The sequence below is a fragment of the Hydractinia symbiolongicarpus genome, chromosome 7 (genome assembly GCF_029227915.1).
Source record: "Hydractinia symbiolongicarpus strain clone_291-10 chromosome 7, HSymV2.1, whole genome shotgun sequence".
NCBI classification, from domain to species: domain Eukaryota; kingdom Metazoa; phylum Cnidaria; class Hydrozoa; order Anthoathecata; family Hydractiniidae; genus Hydractinia; species Hydractinia symbiolongicarpus.
In genome coordinates, this window is record NC_079881.1 from 18,140,830 (window position 1) to 18,166,171 (window position 25,342).

Sequence of the window (25,342 nt, forward strand, 5' to 3'; positions counted from 1 at the left end):
GTTTCAATACATACTTTAATACAGCGTATATATCACAAAATTTTCTCCTTTCTCTAACAAGTTACGTTTACAAGGCAAGATACAAAAAATGGATTGCAGGTAAAGTCCTTATACATAGAACTTTTAATACCCAATTAGCTCTTCAATTGAGGTGCAATATTTGATGAATGTGTGAACGTCATTCAGATGTCAGGATGTTAAAAAAGAACTTATTTTCATGTTAATGTTGTACTATCGGAAAGTACTGGTCGGACTCATCTGCAAGTAGAAAACTAGTTGGATTTATTACACTTTATCAGGTTTTATCCTTATTTTTATTATTTGCCAGTTGTTACAATATAGAATAGCGCGGATTAATAACGCTGTTATTTCGGCGCAGGAGAAGTATCTGCATTAGCAATTACAATCATTAATTAATAGTATTATCCATATTAGCCTAAACAAAAATATTCTTTCAAACTTTGACAGAATTAATTGGTAAAAAATACTTTTGTAGATTCTGATAAAGATAGTGCATTTTTTCTAACTTTGCATGCATTGTTGACCACATTGACCAGCTCATAAGCCAGGTGTACTCTATTTTTGTATTATTAAGAACGTAATTAAATATCTCAGATTCAATAAAACAAAACTGATTTTTGATAAAGAAGTATCTAAATCTTCAACAAGAACAACAATGTGAATGTTGCTATTAAAAACTCAAACTTAAGAAAATCGCAGCAAGAAACTGCATATTTTTAGCGCAAAAATCTGTCCGTTTGTGCGCGAGTCGTGTTACGGAAACACGAAATGCGATATATAAATGAAGCGAAAGTCCATCCAATTAAAAACGAAGTTGTGCGGAATGAGTAAGTTTTATATTTATTATTACAATTATTTACCCAGGATACTGAATTCCTATTCGTACTGTTAACAATTAAGATTCTTCAAGCGCATTTAAAGCTAGCTACGGAAGCCATGCAAGCACAACAACCGCTTAACGAGACAACCCCTGAATATTAATCTCATGCTGAACGTTAAGCAGAAAAAAAAATCGATTCACAGTTTTAAAGTCTGCGGCATGCACACCCGTGGATTGAACCACGATATTCTGCATTGAAGTGAACCCTCCACCGAAAGGCTACCAGTAGATTTCCCTATTTCTTGTTTCGCAGGACTGACATAATGTCCAAATTGACTAAAATAAAGTTTTGCAAATTTTCAAAATTAAATTGCATGCCTTATAACAGGACAAAGTAAATACAAACTGCTTAGAAGTATTTATATTTGTATCTTGTTTGTAAAGTAATTAAAACACATGCTATCTGCTATTACAATTTTAATCCCCTGTCTGTCACATCTACGCCTCCTACTAATTGCTTTTGTGTTTACCTATCATCTTGATTATGACATATGAAATAGATTTTAGTTTTTAATAACCTAGAATAGGGTTGGTGAAATGCAACGAAATGTTAACGAAATCCAGTATCCGCAACGTGTTTTCATACACGTGATATATTTCTCTGCAGTTATCTTCCCTGCCAACTGTTTCTAATGCACACACTTTAAAGAAGTTTGCTATTAATTTGTGTCCTGCGTTAAGAAAAAGAAAAAGGAAAAAGAAAAAGTTAAACTAAATAAAAAAAAAAGAAAAGAAAAAAAAGGATACTGTGAACTCCCAGCAGCATTGACAATTAGACTGGGCTAAACATGGATTAGGCTGGACTATCAATGTAACAGGAAGGTCACAGATTAATTTAAATATTTACAAGTTTATTTTTATTTACAATAAAACTTCAGGAGTTTCTTGTAGATAAAAGTAGAGTTTTCCTTCCGAATGACAATTGGTAAGGCGTTATATAATTTTGCGCCTGAGAAGTAGAACGATTTTCTCGCAAACTCTAGTTTAACTTTAGGTAATTTGATTTCGAAGTTCTGATTCCGAGTTCCTTTTGCGTGACGATTTATCCAATCACTTGTCATCCGCGCGCATCTCTTTCATAAGCAATCAATTTTAAAACTATTCGTCATGGAGCTGTTACTGATAAACATTTTGAGTCAACTTCATACATTCGAACAGTAACTTTTTTTAGTAACTTTTATTCCTGCCTAATATAAAACATTTTACCCTAAACTAGAGCTTATTGTTATTCCATACTATCCCAGGGTAGGAGCGTTTATGAGAAAATGCAATTAATAGAGGGAGGCGTTTATCAAAGAAAAGTTTAAAAATAAGCTGGAGTGGGAAAGCGTTATTAAGAGAATTATAAGCTTTAAATATGGTTATTTGCCGAAGTGTTAACAATACCTCTGAAACATTCTTCGACAAGTGAGTAGAATCTTTGGACAAGTGTTGTACAAAATTTATTAATTAATTTTTGTAACTGCGTTAATATTTTAATTTTTTGTTTTCGATATTATAAGGTATTAAGATGATTAGAATTTAATAGCACATAAATAACAAGACACGTCTTTATGAATCAACCATGTGTTGGTCGATCAGATAGATGAAGCAAAAATATTTTATCAAGATAGATAAAACAATGAGTTAGCTGTTTACCTTGAAATGATAAGATAGCTTAAATTCTGAATAATCAACTACATATCTATATTTGAAATGTCAGCATACTTATTGCAATTAAATTACTTAACTTCGCGTTCTGATCAACAGAGTATTATATTTCTTTGCTGAGTTATGATAAAAAGACATCATATATCATTGGTTATTGCAAATTGTGTTTCTTTTATTTGCATTACTTCTTGTACTGGTGGTTCCTCGTGGTTTACTTATCAAAACAGTAATACAACTGCAAGGGGGCTATGGGTTACTTGCAATCAAGTATCATGCAATCAAATTGACTATAGTCCCTACTGGTTAGATGTTATTCGTGTATTTGCTGTACTAGCGTGTGTTTTTTCTCTTGCTGGTATGTTCACGGTAATTCTCGCATTAACTATCCTGACGAACCTGAAAGGCTTTTATAACTCTATATTTTGTTTTGTGGCTTCAGTTTGTATGGCTGTTTCGTTAAATAGTTTTATACACGAATTAATCAGTGAAAGTGATGGTCCACAGTTTAGTTTGGGATGGAGTTATATTGTTGGCTGCGTTGGACTATTAGCAAACATCTTTACGGGCATATACGCGCTGATGTATTTGAATGTACACCTCTATTGTCGTGAGTTGACGTCTACTAAAATAGCAAGAGAGACTTTGTAAATTTATGCCGTATTTTTATTTGTTTTTACTTCCAGTAGCATGTAAATTTATTTGTTAATATGTCTGGGATTTTCGAAACTTTTTAAATTTGTTTAGGAAATAGGACGGTGTAACTATTTGCTCACTTGTTCTAATAAAGTTATTGCTCACCTGTTGCAGGAATTTCTTCCCAACTTTTCCATTCAATGTTAGGTTAAACCAGACTGTGGGGCTGTCTCATAGCTTTTTTTGACTTTATCAAATTCTTGTATATTGGAAGACAAATCAGATAATCTTTTTTTTGATCATTGTCAGCAACTGTTTGATGAGTACAAGGTGTATGATTAGACTTGGCGTTTACGTAAAAAAGATAGCTGTTCGGTTTGCGGTGAGGAAATATTTACCACTTTCTAAATCAAATTTTAGTCACATCAATTTGTACCACAAACGTTTATATAAAAATATACAAAAAAATAGTTCTTTCAGTAATGTTGCCTCCACAACAAAAATTGATCACAAAATGTGAAATTACAAAATTCAATTATTTCTACCTTTATCATAAAGTTTAAATCCCATAATTTGCAACACATAAATTGTAAGTTAACTAAAATCAGTTATTTCTGTCAATTGTATATCGTCCTCTTCAATAGACGTTTAACTGAGATATAACGAAATACTTAACCCTAGAAAAAATCCATTTAACTATAGAGGCAAATAGTTACGGATTTTAAAGGCGGTTTTCAATGACTTGTAATCATTTTTGTCAGAAATTTGTGACGCTGCTCCTTCCATTGTGTTCAGCTTTAAGCAATAATTAGAATAACGCAAGGATCACGTGCTTGCAGCAAAGTGTTGAAGAAATATCATGATTAAAAGAATATTTGATGATTCATCAGACCTTTCATATACACCTTTTTCAGTATCTTAAAGCTAAAAAACATTTCAGTATGTAAAATATCATATTTGAAAACGTTTCAACGTTTTCATACGATTATTTACTAATTCTTTCGAATGTTTTCATACGACACAGTAATAAAGTTAATCTTGACAATGTGATATAGTCACGTGTCAGAGCATAATAGTAACAGATCATTTTCTGCCTCTCACGAAACCGTAAGATGAAAACAACATAACCGTAACATGCCTGATAACAATGCAGCGTTTTCGAATTTAAAAAATTGTAAAAAACTTTTAAAAAATTCTATTGTGACAGATGTAAACATTGGTTTAAGGTTGTTTATGATAACAACAACAATCCTGTAATGTTTAAAACAATTTCAATGGAATAGTAAACATTGCCATCCCGTGTAAAATATTTTTTCAGGATTAATTTTGAGGAAGTACAAAATGAGTACAAAAGATATACAAAAGAAAATCCTTCTTAGCTTTAATTTTCTCTTCCATGAGATACGGCATGCGCATGCTAAATCGGGGGATAAAAGAGTATTATTTTTATTCATACGGCTCCTTGAAGCTTTAACATTAATGGAAAAAAACGTTTTTCGATTTTTTTTTAATTTAGTACATTGTAGCGTAACGCCATGCTTTGGGGAGACAATGCATGAGTTATTAGAGGCTGGCCCGTAATTTTTGTGCCTTGGATTCACATTGTCACTCACACAAGCGTATATTACTGTACAATATGTATGGACACTGATTTATTTAAATGGAAAAAATTTATATATAAGTTAAGAGAGAAATAAAAAACTCCATATTCAAAACTCCATAATATTCTGTTTATATATTCAGGCTTAGTTTATTTTATCTTATTCAAGTGGGTTATCTAAGACGCGTATGTATTGTATTTGCTCACGATCAAGTGCATTATGCACGGCTCCTGTTAAGTTACGTGAAATGGCCAATTTAAAAGAATGGTTGGTTTACGTGGGAATTTCTTAATAGTGTTTTTTTAGTAAACACGTCAATCCTGCAATGCAGTAGGAAAATAAAAATATGAAAGTACCTTGAGGGATAAAAGGATTAACTCAAAATTAATCAGATTTGGACAAATTCATGTCAATATCACCGCTTATGACACAACTTTCACCGGAGTTCAAATGCATGGCTTGGTCTGTAAACAAGCATGCAGCCTTAATACATCACCAACTAAAAGGCTCTCTAACTAAACGTATTACCATGAATGTGAAGTAGTTAGCTCATAATATCATTTGACTTAACAGACTGCGTATTTAATGTATTCACAAAAGCTACTACGAGCCCTGACACTGCAACTGACACTGCACTAGAAGGGAGAAGAGGAAGCAGTCAACATTTTAAACAACTCACTGCTACAGTATAGGTGGTCAAATTAAATGAAGAAAGAAACACGGATAACTATCATGTCCAGAGAAGGTAAAAAAATTGTTCTAAAGGTAATTCTTGAATGCTACAAGTATCAGTTTTCCCAAAATCATTCTTTTTATCAGATTGCCAGTCATTGCTCTGTTAAGAAAAGTCAAAGGTAGGCATTATTGAAATATTTTTTCATAACTTTGTGATAACCAGAGATCATTGTTTTTGTTATTGTCAATGGTTTCTATAGCTATGTAAACAAACAAAAATGAGGCATTTCTAAATACACTTTAGATCGTTATGAATATTTATCTAAATTAAAATATCAAAAAAGCTTATCAAAATAAATGGCTAAAGTCGTAAAAAAAGTTCATATGAAACTCATGAAGACATAAAAGGATTTTGCTAAATGATTTGTATATGGCAAATACATAGGAAAGGCTTGAAAAGCCGGACGAGAAATCATAGAACTTCAAGTTTTCAAATAATGTAGTTTTTAAAAATATAGCACATCATTATTCAGAGGTATGTTGAGAATTTCAAACTGACAATACTAGACATCATTAAAAATTGTGGTAATTAGTCGTTGTGTTTACTAGCTAATTTTAGTAGGTGTTTTGTAATTTATAATCAATTGTTGTTTGCGGTTAGTTTTTTATTTATTGAACAGAAGAAGAATTATTCGTTAGGTATTAATTAAACAAATATTTTCAGATACAAAATTCCTAACCATACGATGATTTGCATTTTTGGCTCAAAAAAGGTTCTGTTACTTTAAAACACAAAGAAAGATTACTGTGGAAAGTTTATCATTTCTTGAACATGATAGTTTAGTAGACGACGTTTCGGGAGATCCTTCTCCCATCATCTGGCAAAGTAAAATGATGTTGCGCATGTATTTATATAATTGCAGAGGATCGAAATTCATGAAAATGAACCAATCAGAAACGAGCTAGATGTAGGTAACTACTTCTTTTGTAGGGCTGGTTACCAAATCTCAGGAAGTTGATACGAGATGCTGTTTATGTGTTTGTTGCGTTCTACACTGTTGATGGTTTCTTTAATCTTCCTGGCCGTTGTTCTGGATTCTCTGTCAATGATTTTTTTCTCATCCCAATTAAACTGATGACTTCTGCTCCAGCTGTGGTCCGTAATTTCGTTTTTCTTCACATCTCCGTTTCTCACTGCGCGCATATGTTCTTGTACTCGTTGCTTAAACTTTCTTTTTGTTTCGCCTGTATACACTGCATCACAATCTTTACACGGGATTTCGTACACAACATTGCTTTGTTCTTCCAGGTTTATTTTGTCTTTTGGTTTAGACAAAGTGCGGTTGTCTTTAGAGTTAAGAATGCATTTTATCTTGTGTTGCCTTAAAACTCGACGAAGGATCTCGCTCCTGGTACGACGGGTAGGAATGCTGATACGATAAATTCCTCTGATGTTTCCTTGTTGTCTCCGTTGTATCTTCTCTTCATGTTATTTTCTACTTGCGTGATGACTTTTTGACTGTATCCATTTGCGATTAATGCATTTCTTACACGTCGAATTTCTATTTTCCTCCCCTGTTTGTCACTGACTACGCGGTTGGTACGATTCAGTAATGAAGATATGACACTTTCTATGCAAGATCTCTGATGGTTTGATTCGAAGTTAAGGTACTGGTCAGTGTGTGTTGGTTTACGATACACTGAAACTGAAATGGAACCATTTTTGCATTTGACCAAAGTGTCCAGGAAAGCGATACTTCCATCGTGTTCAAGCTCAACAGTGAATTTGATTTGTCGATGTAGGCCGTTGATGTGTTCATGGAACTCTTCTGGATAAGATCTTTTGATTATGGCGAATACGTCGTCAACAAATCTTTTCCAAACCTTTGGACGTCTGTCTGATGTGACTAATGCTGTTGTCTCGTGTGCTTGCATGTATATTTCTGCGACTACTGATGATGCAGGGCCTCCCATGGCAACTCCGTCTTTTTGCGTGTAGAAGTTCTTATTAAACAGATACCATGTTTTGGTTAGAACAAGTTCGACCAAACGCAGAAAATCCGGTACTGGAATCTTTGTCTTTTCACTGAATGCAGCATCGTTTTCGATAAGGTCTTTAATGATGTTTAAGGTGTCTTTTATGGGAACATTTGTGTAGAGTGATGTGACATCAAATGATACCATGCATTCGTCGTCTGCTATCTTTATTTCTCTGATGTATTCCGAATATTCTTTTGAGTTTTTGCTGTGGTCACTTGCTGTGAATTTGCTGAGGATGGAAGCAACAAATTTTGATAGGTTGTATAACGGTGTTCCAGTGCAGGAGACTATTGGTCGAATTAAAGATTAAAGAAACCATCAACAGTGTAAAACGTAACAAACACATAAACAGCATCTCGTTTCAACTTCCTGAGATTTGGTTACCAGCCCTACAGAAGAAGTAGTTACCTACATCTAGGTCCGAAAATGTTAATTACCGTAATTAACTGTAATTATTAGCTCTTTTCACAGTAATATGAATACTGAACAGACAAACCGAAATAATATCTTCAATAACAAAGAAAGATGGAACAAAAAATCTTGCGAAAACATCAATTGCATTTTATTTTCAATATTAACATCAGCTATGTTGTTAGTTATGAAACATCACATTACAAATTTGGAACATTATCGGACCATCTGATCAATTATGACCATGAAGAAGCGGATACCCTGATGTTACTCCATGCAATTATTGTTTCTTTAAGCAGAGCTACACAATTCCTCACCTGACACCGGTGTATTCTTTCTCACTACCCTTAAATATCAAGATTCATGTGCAAACACTGTTTTTAAAACTGGATGTGGTGCCACTGCCAGATATATTCCAATTAGGTAAACCATGGAAGTGTACAAAAATATTCAGAAGGATTAACCAGAACATTTACTACATTAGGTCTGATTGAAGAAAGATACCGTCTGTAAGATGATGTTTCATATGAGTTAAATATCAATTACGTAAAACAGTTATATGTCGTTTTCATATCAAATTGGTTTAAGCTTGATTTTCATTTGCGACGCAAGCGCAAACGCAAGCAACATACGCATGTGCAATGATAATTTTAAAAAAATCTGGCGCAAACGATCATGAAAACGCAAAGAAACATAATGCATAAAGAAGAAGTATAAGAATTATAGTTGACTATCTCTTTTAATATGTTATAATTGCGTAGGAAAAGGAGAACAGAATATAAAGAAAATAGATTCCACCATACTGAAGCCAGACGGATGGTAAAAAAAATCACCATAGAGCCGTTTTAAAAGGTGGTTCATCACTTTTTATTATATGACTTATCTTTCCAGAGTGAATATTTCAAAAGCTACTTTGTTCAGTACTTTTAAAATATTTCTGACTTTACAACAGTTTACTTGCTTCTGTGTTTAGAAACTATTTTTGCTATTTTTCTTGCATTTGCGTTTACGTTGGCTTCCGTTTTCTAGCTCACACAACCTAAATTATGCTACAAACATAGACGCAAACATAAGAATATCAATTCTTGCATCGAGCTTTTGCTGGCGTTGAAGGTGTTGGTACAGTTTTATCTTGCGTTTGCATCACAAGTGTGAACTCATTGATAGAGCATTACTCATTGATAGACCAACACTTGGTCAGATTTTTATACTGGTGTTACACCCATAAAAACCACTTTACATAATATGCGGTGATATATGGTGATAAAGGTCTTAGCATGCTGAAGCTAGCAGTGAGGATTGCTTAATTAAACAATAGTTCATAGTCATGTGATCTGATGGCGAGAGTTTAAAATTAAAAAATGACAGCGTGAGGTAAAAAAAATGACGAGGCAGAATGCGGACGATAAAATCGAAACAGCTTTATTTAGTCGGGAATGTAGTAAGGAAGTTGCCTCTTACTTACTATTACTATTAGGGAGTTTACTTTTACTTTAGGAAGTTACCAAAATGTTATGCTCAGTTTATTGATGAGTAAAAAAAGTGGTAGCCGAAAAAAATCCGCAAAACAGTTTAATTTCTTTTTATCAATCATTACAGTTTAAAATGCTGCATCGACAGCATCCTGGCAATGTTATCGTATTTGTACATGCGGTTGATAAGATCGACAATGAACTCTTAAGGATACGGTAACCCCCTGACAGCGCCCGCGGCGCGATTTGTAAAGTGGTCGGTCCACATAATATAGTGACTAAGGAGGCGGCACCTTGGTTGGCGCCGACGGCCCGAGAAAATTTTTACTATAAAGACCCTTCAGATTGGCTAAAACAAGCATCTTTAGCTATAAGCTACAGCAGAAATGTATGTCAAAATAAACTCTTTGCAGAGGAATAATTATTTTTTCTCACAGAATATCAATAAAAATCTATTTTACATTTTTCATAAAAAGTAATAAAAACGTTACAAATCGCTTTCTGTAAAAATACCAAAAACATTTTGCCTAGATAAATGAGCCCTTACAAACTCATTGGCAATATCTATTAAAGAAATCTTATCTAAGATTTCCTTGTGTACGTTCAACAATGACAAATCGTTGAACCTTTTCTAATTCATGCTAGAACGTATCCAGGTTTTCAACCGTCTCATCGTAGAAAATGATCGTTCCGGAGTAGCGGATGTAGCTCCCATTGTTAAAACCAATCGTATGATGATGACGACATTTTTTATCAATTTTCGTTTTTCGGTTGATAGCGACTGTACAACATCTACAACATCGCTGAAGTTGACAGGACTGGATTCACGAAAGATAGTTGGTAGCAACTCCAATTCACACAACAACGATTGATCGTCAAAGTCATCACAGAAACTTGCATTAACGGTCTTCATTTCTTCTTCGGCTGGCGTTTTACTTATTGACTTCAACAACAGTTGTTCCACTTCTGTAAATACTTTGAAGGCAGGTTGCTCAAACCTCTCTTTGATGGCGCTGACAATTACGTCAATTGCTTCGAAATAGATGGCCTTATAGTGGGCATGAGCAGTTTCTGGATAGTAGGCTTCTCCAGTGCTGCTTGGATTTCCTTCCACAAATTCCAAGATGTCGTACTTTGGTCTTTTGCGTTTTCTTGGTGCTGTTGGCGAAGAAACGAAATCCATCGAACTTGCTGACTTGGTGACTGTCTCGTAGAATATATTAAAGTCTCTCTCGTTTCTCATGCCTTGCATCGTCTTGTTCGTAAGTTCAGCCAATTCTTTACCGCTGATTGCTGACATTTTTTCTTTCTGAAGTGTTATGGACAGATTATCTGTGTGAGCATAAAGCTTGCGTCCTAGATTCAGACCAAAATAGAATGAAAATGACTCCATCTGCTTTTTACACCCATTAATCCTCGACTTCGTTCCAGCGTCTAGCTTCTCATTTAAACTCTCGTTCCACAACTTCCGAGGAGATAAAGAAGTTGGGTGAAGTTGTCATTGTTATCGTCTCCTTGAAGAGCAATGCCTTGTCGGCCAAGGTAGCGTAAACATCTAATGACATCAAGGAGGTACTTTCGTTCAACCTGTCTCTGGTCGGTGAGAATGTTGTCCATTAACTCGCCAACGTCTGCACAGTGTGGTAGAACCAAGTGGTACGAGGAAGCGGTTTTGTGGCATGATGAGCTTTGATGACCTCGGAAACTATCAAGAGCATTCTTCCAATTTGAAAATCCTTTTGAGGTGAAGGCTGTGTCCTTGTTTGTTTGATCCTTCAAGTTTCCACGCTTTTCTTGCGTATGGCAATAGAAACACACCACAGCATGTGCGCTAAAACAATAAAAAAGATATTTAGTTGGATGCATTATCAAAAATATAAAATTTATGATTGAAATGATAGTCCGTTTAATTTATAATATGAAAAAATAAAAAGACGCTTACTTTTCAGCATAGTGTAACCAAGGAAAATCTTTAGTCCAATGTGCTTGGAAGCTTCGTTCTCTGGTGCCATATTTTTTCTTAGGAAATGGATAAGTAGCAGGAGGATGGAAAGGTTTATCGGTAGTTATTTCAATTTTTGTCTCTGATACTTCGTTTACATTATGTACGTTGATAGATGTTTGATTTGTAGTAGTTTTGTTAGTATCATCTTTAGAATTTTTAAAATACTTTGTCAACTTATTTTGATTCATTTTTATGCAGAAAATAATCTCGTGTGTTTTTAAATACTCAGTTGCGTGTTTTCACTTTTTCACAATCAATGCGCAATGTAATGTCTTCATATTTCATAGTAATGGAAAAGGTAAAAAAGAAAAGTTTTGCCTTTGTTATAGTTCAATTGTTTATTTTAATTATACAGAAAGACCGTTAATGTAATGCTAATTTATTTGGAACAAGAACTCTCAAATCAGAATGTTCTAGCTAAAAAAAATTATTACTTTGCAAAAAAGTGGTCGGGCCACGGCCTGGGTGGCCCGCCCGTCGCCTCGGGCCCTGCCTGAGACACATCTCAGTATATTTAAAATATCCCCTCTGCGAACAAAATTTTATACAAAAATTCACCCTTCCAGTTCATTTTGTCGAACACTACCCTTAGTAAAGTTTTTGTTCGTTGAAAAAAATAGGATTGCGAAGCTCTTATTCAGCTCTAAAAAACTTTGCTTTTTTTACTCAAAACAACACGTGGTTCCAAAAATATAGCATATTTTGTGTCACAATAGCTGTTTCATGACAGATTTATCTATTTTTAAGCATGATGGATCAATAACTTGATATTTCCTCACTTTCTGCGTTAAAAAAGCAAAGTTTTGTACCAAAAGATGTAATTGTCGCAACAAACTTTTTTTCGCACAATTTCGACAAGATGGAGGGGAGTGTTCGACAAAAATATATACCGTTGCGACAGAAAATTTTATTTCAAGAAAAAGCAAATCAAAGACCTTTGCTTTTACCTTCAAGAATCATGGTTACACCCACTTAAACGTTATGAACAATTAATAACTCATGAATATTTTATTTCAAATTAAAGGTAAAGTGTTTTCGCAGAACTTTGGGTCTAGTTATTGTTAAACAGACAACAGGATAACATAACATAACAGGATAAAAACGAAAAAATAAAGAAATAAATTAAAAAGGTATAGATGATAAATAATAATATATTTGTATAGATTATTAAAGTGTGAATGTTTCCTATGTTATATGTAGGGATGCAATTTTTTATTCGTTCTGCATAACTCTCTTTAATTATTATACAGATTAAATATATTTAAGGAATTTTAAACTTCAAGCACACTATTGAAAACACTAAAAGATAAAGAAAATTTTTCTTCATTTTATCCCTCTTAACAATAAGTATTTTTGATTCTTTTTTAAAAAATATCAGGAAATTATGCCAAAGACTCAAAATTACAAAAAATATTATCCTTAATACTATTTTTCCAAGTTTAGTTAGCACCAACACCTGCAATAAAGTTTAAAATGTCGGCAAGTTTGCCACTATTTTTAATGAAATTTAATGAAATTCAGTAAACAAGTTTTCGTCTTTTTTCCTTCTTCCTTTAAATTGGAATCAAAATTTTTAGGTTCAACTAATTTCCCAGGAAACCAAGTGGTCTTTTAAAACAATTTTGGATAACAACTCAAGACATTTTAAAAATCCAAAGCTTTTAAGCCGTCTTTTAACTAATCAAAGGCCACCTTTCTGCAGATAGTTACATCATATATAATGAGGGCATGCCTTACCAACATTTTCTTGTCATAATAAATAATGTTTTCAGCCTGTCTGATCCACTTGCAATTAATCTTGGCAAAAGTTTAGAGGCAAGATGTACCCTATGTATCTCTACACTGAATAGGGAAATAGTTTATAAAAAAAATAATATTTGTTAGGAAATCATTTTTAATTAAGAACTAGATTATAGTTCAGCACAAACCAGAACTAATTCAGCAGTCGTATATAAAATAAAAAAATATTTACTATTAGTCGATAAGGCCTGTGGAGAAATCCACTTAGACAGGATAACAGTAAAAAAAACCGTTATTTAAATTTTGATGACGTCAGCAAGGACCTGTCAAGAGACAAAATATTTTTTCTTGGAAATTTGTTTACTTGTTGCCTCTATTGTGTAGAGCTTGAATAGCTGAATAAAATAATATATAGGATCATTTGTTTTGGACAAACACCTAAGGAGATATAAGGGTCTAAAAATTTTGCTGACGTCAGCAAAAACAAAGAAATATGCAAGAATATTATTTTAAGAAATTTCTATACCCGTTGCCTTCATCGTATAGATCTTAAAACGCTGATCAAGAAAATGTATAGGATCATTATCATCTTTGATAAACGGTTGCAGAGAATTGAAGTGTGAAGATTTTTTGATGACGTCATCAACCAGCCCCTTCCGAAACGCATTTGGGGACCCAAATCTGAGAAACTTACCCAAATTGGTCCTAGGTGGCCCCTAGTTACCCACGCGGTAAAAAATTCGCGGTAAAAAATTCATTAATTTAATATAGCATGTTGACGTTAAAGTAGTGTTATTGACGTCGCGCCGTAACGTCGGAAAATTTAACATATTAGACATGTATTTTTTGACAACATCAAAGGAAAATGAACACATCCACTTTGCTTGTTACAGACACACAGAGATTAATATTTACATTCATCAAGCACGCTTATGCACTCATCTTGATCAATCTCTCCGATACAGTTGGCCTAAGCCACCTACAATAGTAAAAGGATAAGGAAGCCCCTATGTATCAAATCAATACATTATTCACTCTAAAACAATTCACCCTAAAACAATTCACTCTAAAACAATTCACTCTAAAACAATTCACTCGTGCTGTATTGTTTTAAAAAAAAATATTGAGTCTAAAATCTAATGTCAGTCAGTACGATTGTCTTTGTAATTATTATTTTTTTTTTTTTAGGGAAGGGTCAATGTCATCAACATTAATAGTAGACAAAACATCGTCGGATAGGTGTGGTGCTCCCCAACCCAACCCAATCCAATTCATTCCCAACCAATCGAAATTAATTATTAACATTATTTACATTCAGTGATTGTAATCCTGCAATATAACTTACACTCTTGTTACGTACGCCAATCGTGCCACTTGTCCAAATCTGAATATAGGACTTTTTTTCTGTGTGCTATGGATGATTATTCGAAGTGTTGGAAACACGGTAGTATATACTGGCATTAAAAATCTATAATTGGAGCAAGTAAAATTAGATTTTACAAATTATTTGTAAAACTGAAATAAAAATAACTGCGTGTGGTAAGCAGAAAATTCTAAATGGACTGTTGGACCATATTTGAGTATGGTAAGTCATGTCGCAAGCATTGGACCGTTGATGTTTTTGATCTTCGGCATGTCGAGGTTGTAAGGAGCCTGGTTCAATTCGTTAAAAAATCGACTTTCGTTTTTGGGTTACTACGCGCGAGCGGTCTAAACAGACTCAGTAAAAGTATGTTGCATTTGTAGCTTGTGAGCAAAGTCGGCAATTGATACCCCTCCCTCCTCCTGGTTTCTTTTTTTACAGAAATTTGAGCTACTATTTTAAACAGACAGATAGAATAATGCTATTATTAAAATCTACGTGTTCGACCGTCCTTTAAATTTACCCATTGCAACAAAGCGGATAAAAATATATCGCATTCGATATTCGTGTTTCCGTATCACATCTTTCTAACTCAGGGGTCCGCGCAGAGACAGACAAAATACGGTTACATCGCTAAACTTCAGACTTTTGCCAAAGTTTTTATTACAGTAAAAGGTGTAGCAGCCAAACTTCATTTTTTAGCCAGAAGTAGGGTAGGGTAGTAAGAATCAGATTGGGAAAAATAAAAAAAGAATAATGTTGACAAAGATGCTCTTATACTAAATTTAATAATAAGGCTAGCCAGCTTACTGTCTTTTTAGGACCTGTCAAGATCTACGTTCATAGCTAAAATTGTAATATTTGTGTCCAAAATTTGTGTGTGGGGAAAATAATCAATAAATAATTCTATATATATACAGAGCATTTAGAAGAGAAAAACGCCAACAGGGGATCTACAAACTTCACACCATCACTTCCGAAACAAAATTGTAGCAGGTTTTTAACGTCGACATGTTGAGACCGCGAAGAACGTGGATTGATTATTAGCAAAAATCGAGCTTCGTGATTGGTCTACTACGCGCGAGGAGTCGAAACAAAGCCGGGAAAAAACGGGCTCGATGGGCATTCTGAAATAGAGCTGCGCGCAACCAAAACAAAGTCGGTAAACACAGTGTTTTGCAAAAACTCCAAAATAGAGCTGCTATTTCTGACAGACGGAATACGGCTTTTTTTAAAAAAAAACAGTGTTAAAGTTTTGTAAAGGTTAGTGTTGCATCTTTTGACAACCTTGTTTTTTAAGAAACTTTCATATGTTCTCTTTGGTTTTCATTGACTTTAACTTTTTACCTGCGTCAAAAAATTAAGGATAAATATACTTTGTAATGAAGTAACAAAACCTAAGTGAAATTTAACTTAACAAATATTAATGAGCTTGTTTGATTTTTTGGAAGAAAGTGGAGCTTGTTCGTTTGTTTGTTCGTTTGTTTGTTTACATTTCTGATGGTTTTACCTACCAAATCTAAATATGGAATCCAAAGTTGATTTTGGATTACCAACATTCTAAATAGACCCCAGCTTAATAGCTTAAAATTTATATAAGCACCCATGGCGATTAATGAAAATCAGCAAAAAAAACAGTTTTAATAGGTAGGCTCTGATACTTTAATGACTTTGCTGCAAATTGTAGGTACAACTAATGCTTTAATTCAATAAAACTTGTCGTTTTTATTTTCAATGCATTTTTATTTTTTTTTATTTTTTTTACATTTTACATATACTCTGCAACATTTTAAAGCTACCTTTTTCTTGATAACAGGCAATACCGGTACTTATCTTCCTGTTTTCAAGAACGTTGATCAGAATTTCTGAAAACCAACATTGCCCGCTTGCAATATCCATGCGCCTTACAACAGTTTAGATGATATCTGTAGGAATGTAAGTGCACAGACTACCAATGTCAAACATTAAACTTTTTGACCGCCTTTGTTTGCTATCTCCATCTTCATCTGTAATAACAGTCTTTGGGAAGATGCTATTGGCTGCCTATATGTACATTGTAATTTCAAAGAGTTTCTAATCATATGTTCAACATTTTAAAAAGTGATTTCTTACATTTTTGATATACATATTTAGATATACATGTATACTGCTTATAATTAACGACTTCAGACAGAAAAACCATCCCTGTAAAGTTCTTTGTGCTGCTACTTCATCTCAAATATACCAGGTTGGGATTGTGCAATCTGTGGTGTGTGTGTGTGTGTTTCTTTTTCTTTTTTTCACTGATATTGTGTATCCTGCGAAAAGGAAGTTAACTGTCTTTTTGGCAGTAACATTGGAGGAACAAAATGCTATGATTTAACCCTAAAACTTAACAGGTTGAGTATTTCATTGTGCCTTGCTGCCATGTTCAAAATTTTCCCTCTCTCGCCAGAAGCACAAACAGATTCGCGATTATCTTCTGAGTACTGTTACATTCAAATATCCTTTAAAAAGTAAATGTAATAAACTGACTCTCGGTGAAAACTATTATAGAGGTATAAGTCAGGTCCTTTAAATTTTTAGAAAAATTCCTTTAAGGTTTAAGAAATCCAGACCGAACACCTATTTTTTATAAAAAAAGTGCACTTGACCTCTGAAAGGTCGTGATGCTCTCGCCTACTCACGATTCGTTGATGAACTTAATTACATTAGATTCTTTAACATTAAAGACTATGAGTCTATGTTGTCGTTGTTGTTGTTTTGTTGTTGTTTTGCAAAAACGTTAATGAGTGGGATAAAGGCTCGTCTTGTGTTTATGAGTTGAGTCTCGACTCAGTGGGATGCTGCTCCAGGCGCCTAACATAAAGACAGAGAAAAAACAGTGGAAATCGTTGCATGTACAAACGTAAAAAGATTAGTGATTAGCTACCAGCAATTGAGGAACAACTAAGGGATGAAGAAGGATATTAAAAGCAAAGACATAATAAAAAGAAGGATTTAAGTTGATCTGGGCGTTTCATCACTATATAAGCAAGCTTACAAGTAATCAGGTTTAGTTAAAGCAATAAAATGCTTCAACTTAACTTTCTCCTTTGTTTATTATCGGTAAAGAATTATCCACTTATTATAATATATTTATAACCTCTCTTATTATCTTTATTTATTACTAATGTTTTGATGTCATACATTAGTTTTGTTCTTTATTCGGATTTTATATCACCCCGCATTTTTTGCAAATTGTGTTTAAAACTAACGCAGGTGCAGGATACTTTAACCTATATCTTTTATTTAAATAATTCGGTACTGCACATCGACAGGGCATTTGCATGTGAAATTACCAGCGTTTCTTCAATGGGTCTTTTTACAACATTCCCTGGTGAGAAAACAAAACTATGGTGGTTCTTAAAGATTGTGATTAGCTTTAAAGTCACTTCACAGGATCAGAAATCGAATTTCCACTTCAATTTACCGTCTAAAGTTGGCTATTTTTTTTTACTTTTTTTGCTGAGTCATGACAAAATACTTATGTTTAGCATGGAATAATTTTTTCACGACAAATGGCAAATTAGAACGCCTTAAGATTTTTGAAGATAAGATTATCCACTGTCTGTCAAATGATAGGATTGACTTTTTTATGAAATTTAACACAAAAATTCTGGTATACAATTTAACTATTGGTTGGGCCCCGGTTAAAATTAGCTGCGCGTGGATGAAAAATGTTGCTCGTGGGCCCAAGACTTAATGTCTGTAAGTACACGATCAGTTAGGGGAATTAAAATATTTTATTCACCGTACTATAAGTAAATATCTCATTTATAATCATGTAAGTTTCTGCTTACCTTGTCCTTTAATGCGATCTTATCCCTGGGCGTGGGAACGCACCCTATGATTATCTTGCGTCATGGCAAACTCTTTAAGCCATTATACCAGGACATTAATAGATTTATTAAAAAAGGATCAGCTAGGATTATAAAGCCATGCCTTGACTAATACGTTTAAGCATGAAATAATGGCTATAATAAATCTGGTTGCCTTGGTGTCAATATGAAGGTCACAACTCCCTGCTAGAAGGATAGCAATCTCTCTTGGTGTCGTGCGTATCTAGGGTGTTTTGTTAATTCTAGAAGCACGAATTAACTCTCCTAATATCAAGCTATTTTGAGTTTTAAAAGTATAGAGACTACCAGGTGATAGAAGCACCGATGGAGCAGTGGATATTTTAGAATTAACTGTTGATAAGTAGGTCACTTGTCACGTGATTTTAATTCGTCATAGAAATTTTTAACATAATGATTCATTATTAAAATGATTAATCTTCAATAAAGCTTAGAGTAGACATATCAAGGTATGGCCATTTCATTAAACAATGTACTTAATTAACATATTTAAAAGTAGTCGTAGTTGAGTTTAAATATTTCCTGAAAATACATAAATTCGTTTTTGTTTTTTTTGTTCGTTTTTTTCTTTGCAAGTTTCTAAATTATCATTATTTGTCAGTTCAATAGGTATTATATGGAGGGTGTTGTTAGACGGCTTCCCCTCCACCCCCGGCCTGAATTACTTGACTTTTCTTCCGTCTGAACTTTTGAATACATGTATCTAAAACACTCTTTACAGTGCATGCGTTTCTTTATTTTGAATGTAACACTATGTAAAGAAATTTCTTGCAAAGGCTGCCCTCGTTAAAATTAAGGCACATCAAGAAAACGCAATGCAACTAGCTGAGACATACCATAATTTAATTCTTAAACACATGAGGTCATTGTCAAGTTCATTTTCTCGTTGAGATGTTACTTACTTCAGTGAATTAGTAACAGTACTTAAATGCTTGTAAGAGATAATGATAAAAGGTTTACCGATTTACAATGTTTAGTGAAACAGTTGAACAGACCGACAGCTCTAGACCCCTCTAGAAGTGTATAAGACAGGTACGTATTTTAAGACTCACAACACGGGCACCTTTTTAAAGCAGATACCTTTTTGGTATCTCGTGAATATTTTATTGAAATTGACCTCCATCATACGAACATTACTGGATTTTTTATTTATGCCTTTCTTTCAGAACATTTTTTATCATAGCTATATGATCGTTTTTAACGGTATTTTTATTTACAATTCCTTGCAAAATATAGTCAGACAAGTTGGGAAATACTAAAGCTCTTTTCCACAAGTAGTTCCATAGGCCATTTCTTTACCAGATTCAAGCAATTTTAACTTGTCAAAGTTTACTTTACAATGCAAGGGACTTAGGCTCTTAGGTTATTTGAACAGATCCCAACTCTGAAAATGTACTAATTATTGCTGACATCAGCCTGATCACTTGTTCTTAAGTTGTGGGGTGGGCCCTGACGTGTTAGAAACTCGGACGAGTAAAAAAGCACGGCTAGCACAATTTGAACGCTGCCTACCTAACCAACGCATCTGATTAAAAGCAATTTCGCAGACTATTTGCTGCAAAGAATTCGCGCGTTGATGCTGTTTGCCAAATAAGTGCCTTTGTCTCAATATTTTTAGAAGGGGTTTTAGCCTCCTATCACAAGGAACTTTCACTTCGTGCTCCATATCATCCTCCCGGGTAAAATTATCTACTAGGAAGATTTTAGGTCAGACATCTCTTTAAAGCATTATCCGGAACAAGTTTAAGAAATTAAATGTGTTTACAACATCAGCGGAAAATTCCAATATAATACCATCAACAACCTACGTCAAATCAACAAGGCGTGTCTTAATTTTTTATTGAAGATGTGACTTATGTTATCAGTTCAATTAAAAAGATAACACCGCCAACATAAGGAAACAAATTTCAAACTTACCGCATATGCTTATTTTTAGCTAATTAAAATGGCGTTTGTTTCAAGGCCAACTTTTGTTATATAATGCAGATAATTATAAATATAATTACAGCTTTTAAAATTTGTTTTCACACATTTGTTCTCCACCTTTCCATTCGATTTCACGTTGTTTCTAAATTGTTATGGCAACTAAGAGAAATTAACACTTGGCCTATTGGCTTTCATAAATTTGAATGTTTTTAAATTTAAAAAAGGTCGGTTAATGCAAAAGGAAACGCAAAAACATTGCTCAATTATAAATAGCCCTGTTTTTAGTCAAATCAGTTTGTTAAGAACTTAGTAGAATCCAGATACGTGATAGACGCCCCTTTAGGAGTGTACGCTTTAAAGAAAGAGTCGTTCAAAACAGGAAAGTGTTGTTCTCTAAATTAAAGACGAGCATTTCTGTCAAGAAGGCATTTAATCAAGACTGTTAGCCAATTTTCTAATACCATGGTGATGGAGTCAAGCTCTGATTCATTGTTTATTTATAACTATTTGTCGCGGAATTGTCGATTAATTAATCTGATTGTAAGTTTTGTTTACATAGTTATAAGACTTATGTGCCGACGTTGTTGTTACTACCTTTTTCGATCATATAAATTCTTAGTCACAGGATAAGAAGTAGGTTTTCCACTTCGATTCACCGTCTCAGTGGGCAACTATCTAGGTAAGCGCTTCACCTTATGTAACGTTCTCTCCAGCTTTTAGGAAATAATTTTCTTCATTATTCAAGGTCCTTGTAGACTTTGAATTTGTCATTAATTCCTGGAACTTTGTTTCGTTGGGTTCATACGTTGTTCTAGGCTCTTTAATATTTACTGTGTTTTTTCTAATCTTTTGGCGCATTAGTTTACTGGCTAGGCTATTTGTTTAGATGATATTGTATTTTATGGTACCCAAAAACACGAGGGTATCATTAGCCTTATTAAAAGGTAGATTCCATTGCTACAATATTTTGCACACACTTAAATGTACACAATTGTAAATTCTTGTACAATATATTGTATGAAAGATGTCTGATATTTTATGACTTTAAAGCTTACGATTTTTTATTGTAAAGTTAATTACAGGAACAGGTATTCAAGGTGTATAATTATATACAAGAAGTATATAAATACTTCGCACTTGTTTTGATAATATTTTGATGCGTAAAAAACAAAGGAGGTTTTCGATTGTTTAAAATTGTTTTGATAAGAACCTGCTGCTAGTTTCTTCAATTTTATACCGATTTGACTTTAAAAAAATGTGAATTTTGAAGTAGTAATATATCGTACGTCGTGATTATATGTATACAATATATTGTGCAAGTTATGCAATTCTGTACACTTAGGTGTGTACAATATATTGTTTTAGTGGAAACTACCCTTAACACGTTGTATTGGCTGAATCTTTTTTATAGTGTGTTGTAATGCTTAATCAGGAAGATCACGTGACTTTTAGACTTGCTTGATGGGATTAACTATTTCCTGTAAACATGAGACATATTTTATTCTACCTAACCACTCACGCCATTTTACTTCCATAAAAATAAAAGTTAGAGTGGGCAAACAACAAATGCAAGAAAATGTTGTGTAACCCTAACATGGCAGAAAGGACATCAAGTATACCAAATAATCTTAGTTTTTTCATTTTTACGGGCCAACATTGGACTACTGGGCCCAATCTATGAACCAAAAGCTGTTTCGAATTAAATTATCATTTTTTTTTCGAAAACGAAAAAATTCACAATTTTGCTGAGTAATGACAAAATACGCATGTTTTAGCATGTTTAGCGAAAAAAAATAAAATGAAAAAACCATAAGCTTTTTTAACACAGCTTTCATTTAAAGATTCCGTTGAATTTTTTATATAACATTAAACACGAAAATGGTGGTGGTAAAATGTCATTTTTAATCGTTTAGCAGCAATGAAAATAAAGCAGCAATTTAATTTAACATAAAATAACGTCTTTTAGCATTACCTCCTGCTCTATTTAGTGGTACGATAAGGTTTTTGATAGAGTCACTTTCAAAATTTCACTTGCACAAGCAGGAGTATAGATATACCTCAAATATTGGTAATTCCGCGATGAATTGAAGTAAAAGTAGCAATTCCAATAACTGATTCTTTATTTTATTTGTTCTACAATCAGTTTAAAGCATTTTACCAAAATGAATGAGATTGACCCCTCCCCCCTTAATTGCCTAAACGTATTCCAAATTGCTTGAGGCGGGAGATTTGTGAAAAGGTAACTGTTGATATCCAAAAAACGAACATCTTTTATACAGTGTAATTAAGTAAAAGAACAACAAAAACTGTGTTAACACACGCAACAATGCAAAGGAGATTTTTATGGTGTAGTTGTGAATTTAAGGCGAAAAACACCATAAAAATGTTGATCAAATATTACACCAAAGAATGTCCAAATATGTTTCTTTCAGCATTGGAGTTTTCAGACCTTGCTTAAATATACTTAGAAAAGGAGAGAAACGGATTATGTTTATGTAGTAACATTTATGAAATTTTAGCTTCTTAAATCGGGGAAAGTTTTTCTTTCTATTTATACATGAGATCATTTTAACCACACTCTATGTTGACTTCAATTTAAGTCACTAAAAAGCAAACAACATCTGTTTTATTGTTAGCATCGATAGCTTAGTGGGTGTTATTCAGCGCTTGGTTTTGTAAATAATTAATGTTTAGTTTTCATTGCATTAAGTTTAAACTTTTACATTAACTTGTGCATAATACAACGCCTCGTTCTCTCAGCATGTTCATGAAGTTATTTTAGTACATTGACTAACTCCTCGTAAGCAAACGGGAACTATTTGTTTAATACTCACCCAGATTGGTAATGTATCCGCGCGATAATGATTTCGCAGATGAGAAGAGTTGATTTTATAGATTACTTCGCAAAAATCACTCTCATTAAAATATCTCTGTTAAATAAACAAAGCTGACACTGATTTCTATATCTAAAGAAAATATGAAAAGATTTATAGTACTCGAGACTCTTAACCGACTGGTGGCCTTATGGTAGAGGGTTAACCTCCATTGTTAGTGGGTTCAATCCCCGTTCGAGGGAAGCCAAGGACTATAACAGTATGAATCGATCCTTTTTGTTTAGCCCTAAGCATGAAAATAGGATTAAAACAAACATTGAATTAAAAATCAATTTTTTGTTTATAAAAACCCTCTAAAACAAACTTTTTTGGGTTAAAATAGTATACTTATTCCTTAAGCGTAATTTTAAAAGCCTTTTTGCAATTGTTTTTTCGTAAAGAAATGCGTCAGAACAGATTAATTTGAATTGAAAAACAAACCTGAAACAATGAAAAACAACAATAACGAAAACGTCTCACTAATTGGCACAACCTTACAATTCTCTGGATAATTATGCCTTTTGTACTGTGTCTATATATAGCATTGCGGAAAATGCTTAATTACGGACCCGAAGAATATAATTACTGTAATTTGCCACACAGTACGTTTTTTTCGAATTATTATTTCCTTATGTTTATACATGACCACTCAACTGTTGGAAAAATTAGCAATGGAAGCACTGTTACCAATGTGAATCCTTTTTCCTTTTTTTTTTTTTTTTTTTTTTGTCTAGAATTTAGAGAGAAATTGAAATTTCAAACAAAATTGTAGGTGTTTTCATTATTATCCACCATTACCGTAAAAAACTAAGGACTTTATAGTTTTATTATAGCGGCATACACACAATGTAAAAAATAATTAGTATATATATTTAGTATGTTTGTTTGTTTTGTGAAAAGGCAATTTCCTCTCGATATCGCTATGATTTGTGATTAAATCTTGCCAAAATAGACATCTTCTTGGAAACCTTTTCAATTGATACCGTGACTTCTTTTAAGATCATATAAACTTGTGCGAAAAGGCATGGAAGTTGAAAAGTTGCTAGGTTGACTTTAGATACAAACAATAGAACCTTACGAAATTATTGTTCACATAATGGCACTAGGTCGAAACTATTTTTGTAAACTGACATGGGAAATTGATGAGCTTTTAAATATCTTAGCAGTCATGGTAATACAAAAAGAAACTACAGTGTCCTGCTGCCGTCCATTTAAGGACAAATTAAATTTATGCTGTGTCCTTATTAATTAATTTGTTTTAAATAACATTGTTAGGCTTAATTGCCTTGGTTTCGTCTCTTTTCATGTCATGAACTTAACCTATTCACAGATCAGAATAAAGTATGGGGATCAACAAATAACAGATTAAGATTTTTTAAGTTTTTTCGGGGGAATAAAATTACTTCTTGCTCAATAAATTTTATTTGTTTTGGAATTGCCATGACAATTTAAATCAATTCGTCTTTTCTTGTATTTAGGGAAGTGTTAAATGAGCAGACCTATTAAATCATTTTAATATCAACTTCAATGTCATGCTGTTTGCGTTATTTTTTTTCGGATAAAAAATAGAGGGTATAAATACCTGCTAGGGACATTAAAGTCTAATTGTTTTTATCTGCTCTGACTTGGCTAGGTAGGTCATGCATAACGTACCTTTTGAACTTTCAGAAGGACTTAATTTTTTTATTTCATTTTTTATTTTTATTATGTACGCACTTTGTGTCATGTTAAATTTTGAAAAGTACAGCGCATATGTATCTTTACTATACACGTCTTCCTCCTGAGAGGGAGTGCCCTTTTCACAGATAAATTTTCTTTTGTTGATAGTTGCATTTTGTTCAAAATGGCAGGCGAATTACTAATTCCTGAATATTTAGGTCAAGTGGATTTTTCTTTGGGCTAACCACTGCTCTTAATATTGATAGCTATATTTTGTTCAAACTCACTGCCCAGCCAGTGCCTTATGGCAAAAATGCACATAATATTTGCGATGACTGAAAATCCCTCGTGTTGTAATGCTCCGGCTATCTAGTAAATATTTTATACACTGCGGATACAAAACGCAGTTAGTATGAAAACCGCATTGATTTTGGTTCAATAAAACTTGATTTAGCCGGGTCGTTGGTTAAGGAAAGGTGTAGGTTTTTCAAATATGTAAGCTAAAAGCTTGTCCC

General features: G+C 33.4%; 2 protein-coding genes across 2 annotated transcripts; both read right to left on the reverse strand.

The window, feature by feature from the left end:
• Positions 1-10,014: 10,014 nt before the first annotated feature.
• LOC130648581 (uncharacterized) lies at positions 10,015-10,776 on the reverse strand. Its single transcript, XM_057454633.1, has one exon. It carries the CDS (start codon positions 10,774-10,776, stop codon positions 10,015-10,017), a length of 762 nt encoding a protein of 253 aa, XP_057310616.1.
• Positions 10,596-11,960, reverse strand: LOC130649018 (uncharacterized). The gene is made up of 2 exons (XM_057455207.1): positions 11,326-11,960; positions 10,596-11,214 (listed from the first exon to the last, which is right to left on the reverse strand). The coding sequence occupies exons 1-2, from the start codon at positions 11,574-11,576 to the stop codon at positions 10,830-10,832; spliced, it is 636 nt and encodes a 211-aa protein (XP_057311190.1). The 5' UTR covers positions 11,577-11,960; the 3' UTR covers positions 10,596-10,829.
• Positions 11,961-25,342: the final 13,382 nt, after the last annotated feature.

Coding starts and splice junctions, on each gene's coding strand:
- LOC130649018 (XM_057455207.1), bottom strand. CDS start 11,576: ATGAATCAAAATAAGTTGACAAAGTATTTTAAAAATTCTAAAGATGAT. Junction 11,215..11,325: donor TGGTTACACTATGCTGAAAA/GTAAGCGTCTTT, acceptor TTATTGTTTTAG/CGCACATGCTGTGGTGTGTT.
- LOC130648581 (XM_057454633.1), bottom strand. CDS start 10,776: ATGGAGTCATTTTCATTCTATTTTGGTCTGAATCTAGGACGCAAGCTT.